General features: G+C 43.9%; 1 protein-coding gene across 1 annotated transcript in view; it reads right to left on the bottom strand.

Moving 5' to 3' along the window:
• The window catches only part of LOC124596152, a 60,399-nt gene extending 55,831 nt beyond the window's left edge, over positions 1 to 4,568 (bottom strand). The window contains exon 1 of the mRNA XM_047135177.1: positions 3,736 to 4,568. Coding sequence (XP_046991133.1) covers positions 3,736 to 4,499 — 764 coding nt within the window. The 5' untranslated portion in view covers positions 4,500 to 4,568. The remainder of the gene's footprint in view (positions 1 to 3,735) is intronic.
• Positions 4,569 to 7,665: the final 3,097 nt, after the last annotated feature.

The raw sequence follows: 7,665 nt of genomic DNA on the forward strand, positions 1-7,665 counted from the left end.
CTTACCTGCTACGCGGTGCCCAGCCGTGTTTTAGGTTGTCAACAATTATACACTAGAACCAAAGATAAATCTGCAAAGTATATCTTCGGCAATTAGGTATTCAATAGCGTCATTGGTAACGGGACATGTTCTGTGTGACACTTACTTATCCCCACAGGTTTACGACTAGGGAATAGGATCATTGTTAATCTGTTAAATGGCGGTAACAGTAAATCCAATATGTACAAATAAGGCAAACAGATTAAGCCTTAGATCGTGTGATAATTACTTTTAAAGCCATTCTCACACGGGTCGAGACATCTAACGTTGACGTGAACACGGATGGAAAATTCATCTCATAAGACACAGCGCCGTCGGCACAAGGGACGGGCTGGTTAACGTGTTTCGCACTCTCAGGGCTCTCCAGTGGCAGTTGTCGGCTTTACTTCGTTCGCAAACCCAAAGATGTTACAAAAAGAACTTGACTATCCGAGGCGCTGCAGTCGTGGGTTATTTTGAATCCTGAGTTCGTCGCAATTCTGGTTGCAACGATGTGTTAAGCAGAAGTGTATTATGCCTTTTAAGGATACAAATTCAATATTATGTAGTTATCGGGGGATATATACGGTATTTGTTAGTTGTAACTGTACTGTCTACACATTCCATTTTACGCGAAGAGAGCTGGTGAAGCGTTGCGCAGCGTTTAATTGTAGAAATAAATTCGAGAAAGGAATCGATAGTATATTTGATAGATATGTAGATAAGTTTTTGATGTTTTATATGTTAATACACTTGCCCGACAAATGTGTCTACGAACTGATAAAATAAAAAAACGTGCACTTAATTGCAAGTTTCCTTTTTCAACACCTCAACTTTTAGAAACATGGGTAAATGCCATTAGAAGGCAAGATTTATAACCGAGAAAAAACCACTTTCTATGTTTGGAACATTTCGAGGATACGTGTATCCTTGTGAATCACGTGAAGACTGGAAGAGGACGCTATTCCTCCTTTCTGATATTTTTCTAGGGATGTATCGCAGAAAGTAAATTATTCTTGTAAACCATAGGGACTAGGGCCTGTCATATTTTACTTTAACCGTAGAGTTGTAGACAAGACGAGATTTTGCGCTTAACTTTACCAACGCAGTGGTTGATATTCAATTTGTCCACAGTTCACCGTAGACCACTTACGAGATTGTGGGGCATTGCGCAAACCGCACAGTTTGTTTACGGAAATGGACGCGCATAGAATTCCTACGTTAGCTTTATTGAAACGCACATTCCCCCCTTGTCTATATGCCAGTCATGTTGTTCTGTCTTTAGTACATTTAAAGAAAAACTTCAGTATCCGTGAACATGTTGTGACAAAAAAGGAAGTTTCACGTTCAGGCAGAAAAGACATCAGCTATGAAAAATTCACAAAACAGGAAAGACTTACTCCTGAGAGACAGCACATATATTTACACAACATTGAGTATTGTAGAAACTATTTCTGTCAATTTAATAAGAAAGTCACACAACCTGTTAGAAATCGTGAAAGTGAGAAAGCAAATCTGTGTACAACGGGATGCGTACCCGCTACATGTTATATCAAACTTGCGCCGCTACCAATTAAATGGTTCAAATGGCTCTGAGCACTATGGGACTCAACATCTGAGGTCATCAGCCCCCTAGAACTTGGAACTACTTAAACCTAAGTAATCTAAGGACTGCCCGAGGTAGGATTCGAACCTGCGACCGTAGCGGTCGCGTGGTTCCAGACTGAAGCGCCTAGAACCGCTCGGCCACACGGGTCGGCCGCTGCCAATTACACTACGCTGAATTCGTCAGTCAGTGGCCTTGTATTTTATGTTACGATCTTCTGAAGGACGCTGAAATGTTGTTAATTAACGTTTAATTATAATAAATCTTACCGAGAACGCCGCGATATTGATGAATCTTCAGTGTTCCATTGCCTTAAAACGGCGTACTTTCATAACACACGAGTTGTAGGACGAAAAAAACTAAATATGAGAATTCTGTAACCACCAATAATAAGTTTGCGGTCATTTTCCTACAACAAATCATTTTCGAGAGCTCCTAAAGTTCTGACGCTTAGAAACAGCATATATTCATAGGCTGTAATTTATAACAAAAAAAAAAAAAGAACTCCAAGGCTTCAACCGAAAAAAATAATACAACATGGCGTTTCTTAAGTTCTGCTTGTGATATAGCGAGCGTTCTTCCATCTTACTGCTTCTGCTTCACGCCGCACGTTTCCGAATTGTTGCAGAAATTTTTTGTGTTTCACGTGCCAGAATGGCTCCTCAACATGAAAGAGCAGGTATTGACTTTAGAAAACTCGTACAGCTCCTATCATCATAGCTACCTCGTCCCGTGCGATAACAGCTTAAATCTGTGCTGCTATATTTTGCCTAAGGCTGACTAGACTCTTCAATTCTAGCTGACTTTGAAAAACGGTTTTCTGGAGTTCGGCGGACTAAAGTTTGCGAAGAAGGTGTTAATTAACCGAAAAGATGGGAAATTAATAAGCAATTTATACTCCTAGATGACACGCTGCGATACTTCGCAGTTCGTCTCCTTTTCAAAGAATATTAGACCACAACATCATCGTCGTATATATACTGTCCGAAAGAACTGATACCATCTTAGTATATACCGAGTGATCAAAAAGTCAGTATAAATTTGAAAACTGAATAAATCACAGAATAATGTATATAGAGAGGTACAAATTGGCACACATGCCTGGAATGACATGGGGTTTTATTAGAGCAAAAAAATACAAAAGTTCAAAAAATGTCCGACAGATGGCGCGTCATTTGATCAGAATAGTAATAATTAGCATAACAAAGTAAGACTTCAGTATCTTTACAGGAAATGCTCAATATGTCCACCATCATTCCTCAACAATAGCTTTAGTCGAGGAATAATGTTGTGAACAGCACTGTAAAGCATGTCCGGAGTTATGGTGAGGCATTGGCGTCGGATGTTGTCTTTCAGCATACCTAGAGATGTCAGTCGATCACAATACACTTGCGACTTCAGGTAACTCCAAAGCCAATAATCGCACGGACTGAGGTCTGGGGACCTGGGAGGCCAAGCATGATGAAAGTGGCGGCTGAGCACACGATCATCGCCAAACGACGCGCGCAAGAGATCTTTCACGCGTCTAGCAATATGGGGTGGAGCGCCATCCTCCATTTTGGTTCTAATAAAACCCCATGTCATTCCAAGCATGTGAGTCAATTTTTACCTCTCTATCTACATTATTCGGTGATTTATTAGGTTTTCAAATTTATACTGACTTTTTGATCACCCGGTATGTAGTTAAGGCTCACCGGCCACTTGACCATCTTCTTCTTCTGTGCGAATGCACAAACAGTGCCCGAACTCTTTACGGGAATCGGTAACGCGTCACGAGTAATGAGTATAATGGGCGGGGGCCCTACGAATGTAGTGCGGGACAATACGTTGAGAACGTGGGTTTCGCGGGAGGCGTGCCAGAGATAAATCCCTCCAGTTGCGCTATCCTCTGTGTCCTCGGTGGCTCAGATGGATAGAGCGTCTGCCATGTAAGCAGGAGATCCCGGTTTCGAGCCCCGGTCGGGGCACACATTTTCATCTGTCCCCGTTGACTTATGTCAACGCCTGTAAGTAGCTAAGGGTGTTCATTTGATTGTAAAATCATCGTCGTAAACAGTGAAATCTGACTGACAGACGTAGATGAACGATCGCTCTTCCACAGGGGCACTTACTTGTCGGTGGGCTGCACGAGCTCGTAGATCGTGTCCATGGTGGAGCTCAGCAGACGGTGCAGATCTCGGTTGAGCGGCGTGCCCGGCGCGTAGCGAGCCACCAGGTCGACGGCAGCGTGCATGCCATCCACGCAGCCCCTCTGGCACTGGTAGAACGGCAGCTCGGGTTGCTTCAAGAACAGAGACTCCTCCAGCAGTAGCGGGTAGGCGTCGGCCAGTCGCCGACCTTCTCGCTCTTCGAAGATCAGCGAAGCGGCGTGAAGTCTGGCCAGCGCCTTCAGCACACACTCGCAGTGATCGACGTCCAACGGATCGGAAGGGTCCAGCATACGAAAACCGGCCGGTGCCAGATCCTCGAGCACTAGCACATCTGGACGTAGGTAGTAGCACTGCGGGACCGTTCGCAACAATGTAGACGACTCGTAGGCCGCGCAGCGCAGGTGCTTTTGGAAACTTCGCAACAAGTCACCGTAGAATAGCACCTCCTTCTTGTAGGCCACACCAGACGTGGCGAACGTCCGTCGGTAGCCTTCCTCCATCGGTACGCTCTTCACGAAGAACTCCACGTCTTCAGTGCTGTCCTTCTCGTCTTTACCCTTGACTGATACCGACACACGAAGCTGTAGATGGTCGCCCATGAAGCCCTGTATATCGTTACTTCGCGACGTCAACGAAAATTTTCTGATCTTCGCGGTGTCCGTTTGGAAATGGACCTCGACAATCTTCTGACATTCCTCACGAGACAGTGGACATGCGGTGTCCATACTTCTGCTTCTTGTTTCTCGCGGACGACGGCAGTGACGACTGACTACCAGAGATAGCGTCTTCTCTTATAGGAGTTGTACGAAACTTGTGTGCTAAACGAACTAGAGGGTTTCATCATGACGTTCCCTGAGAACGAGCTGTTAAGTAAGCCACAGTGTTTCATCATGGTGTGCTCAGCGTGTCCTCTCCTGTCACGTACGCATTATGGTGGATTTGCTCCCTTGATATTACGTTGTATACACAGACCGAGTCATTGTTCATAAAGACAGGAGGATGTTTGCGTGTATAGAAGTTCAGACGTCCGCTTTATTATCTACCTCCACATCGCTGTATCTGAGAAACCGACGTACTAAGGGTGATGCAACATTCTACCTGGCACGCTTCATGAACTTTTGATAAAAATCCACATGCTGTGTCCGTTACGAATTTCTCAGTTGATGGAGTTTTCGTTTCCTAGGTCCTGTAGCAAGGTAAAACAGTAGGAAGGCATCTCAAGTTTGAACACACTACTTAGATAACACTGCAGGTAATTTTTGCTCTTCTATTTTTCTACTTCTTTCACATCTTTAACTATACTAAATGACAAACATACCAGCTGGTTAAGTTGTCAATTTGTAAGTTGTGCTTTCGATCTGTTGGCTCGGCATTGTGTTTGTATATTTGCGATTAGTTTTATGCTCTACTTTCAAACATGCTCAATTAATTTTCCTCGACAAATTCTATAAGTTTAACGGTAGTGGAGAAGTGCAGTACAGCAAGTAAATTATTGTGTCTATTCTACAAAACAAACACACAAGGGCAGGTGCACATGTATCTGAGATTTTTCAGACGGCATTCTCTGTGGAATCCTAAAACATCGACCTTTCGAACCAAACCGGTGCTGTTCCCACGGAATATTTTAGGTATTTTTAATTGTTCTCGAGCCAAAAACTGCATAAAAAGTCAAATGATGTACGTTTCTCGTTGTCGTGAGATTGGCGTAAGACGTGTTCAATATGCTATCCATCGTTTCCTGCAGGAAGTAGAAATCGGGAAAGAGCCTGTTCCACAACAGATCAGTGTGTCTCGGGATCAGGTCTGATTCTTAAATGCGTTGCGCAGTGAGTGCCTTCAGTTCAGCTACGGTCGTAGTTAGACCGTTGAACACAACATCTTTCAGATAACCCAACAGCCTGAAGTCACACGGATTAAGGTCACGTGACGGACGACCAGGCTGTAGGGAAACTTTTATTAACGATTCAGTCGATACGTGCCACACATTCACCTTTGCAGAACGAAGAGGTGCGCTAAGTATTTTCCGTTGCCCGAATTCTGCAATTCTGCGTAATGATACGTCCTTGGAGATGGAAATGGGCTTCGTATGTTCACAGAATATCCTATGGCCGTTCATTGTCCGCTTCCATGTGAGCAAGAAATTCCACAGCGAACGTTTGTCTTGCTGCCAGGTCGTGATTTTTTATGGAGAGCGAAGCAGTATGTTTCGTAGGATCTTATCCCCCGTGCTCGCAGGCATGTCCAGCTTTCGGCCAATTCCCCGTGCACAGCATGTTTTCACACCACTGCTCGACGTCTCCTGCAGCTCTCTGGTCATATCTTCGACAGACGTCAGATTAACTGCTTTCCTCCATATACCACACTGCACTTCAAAACAACCTGTCCTTTCGAATTTTTTAACCATTTTCTCCAGACGTTTAGTGCACACCGGACCTATGCCTTTTTTTCATACGCTTGAGTGCCCGGAACTTCTGCAGGGTTACTGGCGCACAGTCACCGTTCTTGTAAAAGACCTCACCATCAGTGCACGATCCGTCATGGACACAGTCATGTTGGGCGTTTCGGAGGAAAACAGACGAACAGCTGTGTGCTGGGCGTCTGTTGGTGCGCTTACTCTGATTCCATCTGTTTGACAAATTTTCATTAATTTTTTTGTTCCATGACGTCATTGTGAGCAGTGGCTCTTTTTCTACAACATTTTGAAACTGGAACTTTAATTATGGATACATTGTACATCTCAGAGATTGCAGCATCTAATTATTAACCACACAGTATTAAAAAATTAAATGATATTCTTGCAGACAGGTTATGTGTCATTAGCCAATAAGTAACAGTAAGAGAGGGAAGTAAGGCGCATACATTTTTGCCGATTACAGGCATCAGCTCCTCGTGCTGCTGTCAAGGCGAAATTTTTCATCGCTTGTGGCTAGTGTTATATACAGGGTGGCCCACTGATCGTGACCGGACCAAATATCTCACGAAATAAGCGTCAAACGAGAAAACTACAAAGAACTAAACTTGTCTAGCTTAAAGGGGGAGACCAGGTGACGCTATGGATGGCCCGCTAGATGGCGCTGCCGTAGGACAAACGAATATCAACTACGTTTTTTTAAAAATAGGAACCACCATTTGCTCTGATATATATATATATATATATATATATATATATATATATATATATATATATATATATGATGGTTGCCCGGAAACTAATGCACCGCATTTGTTTTCTCAGCCGAAAACAATGCTACGAATGCGAAACATTACGTTTGTTTTATTTGAAATCTCCTGAGTGAGCGCGACAACTTTCTGTCACTTCCAACAGATAGCGTAGGAGCCGGACAGTTTCAAAATTGCAGAGAAAGAAACTGTGGTGAATATTCACAAACGCTCGTGCAAAGTCTACGGAGCGTGTGCTGTCGACAGAAGTACAGTTAGCCGCTGGGCACGGAGGGTGAGGCCATCAGAAGGCAGTTGGGCGGAGATCCATGATTTGTAGCAGTCGGGGAGACCGTCCACGGCTGTCCCACCTGATACACCTAACCTAGCCTCCTCGGACTTCAACTTCTATTAAAGGATGCCATTTGTGGAAGATATCTTGAGGAAAATGACGACATGATTCACACAGTGAAGCACTGGCTCCGCCACCAGGACAAGGATTGGTACCGACGGGGCACACATGCCGAGGAAGGCAATAGAAGGGAATGGAGATTACATGGAAAAACAGGGTGTGAATATAAAATACCATTCTCTCTTGCGTGTAATTCTCATTATCTTCAATAAAGAATTGTTGAAGAAGAAAAAAGGCGGTGCATTGTTTTCTGAGCAACCCTCGTTCTACACAAAAAGTTTTAAACTTTTTGGAATCCTGTCTTTTCCACCATGGCGATG

The sequence above is a fragment of the Schistocerca americana genome, chromosome 2 (genome assembly GCF_021461395.2).
Source record: "Schistocerca americana isolate TAMUIC-IGC-003095 chromosome 2, iqSchAmer2.1, whole genome shotgun sequence".
Taxonomy (NCBI): domain Eukaryota; kingdom Metazoa; phylum Arthropoda; class Insecta; order Orthoptera; family Acrididae; genus Schistocerca; species Schistocerca americana.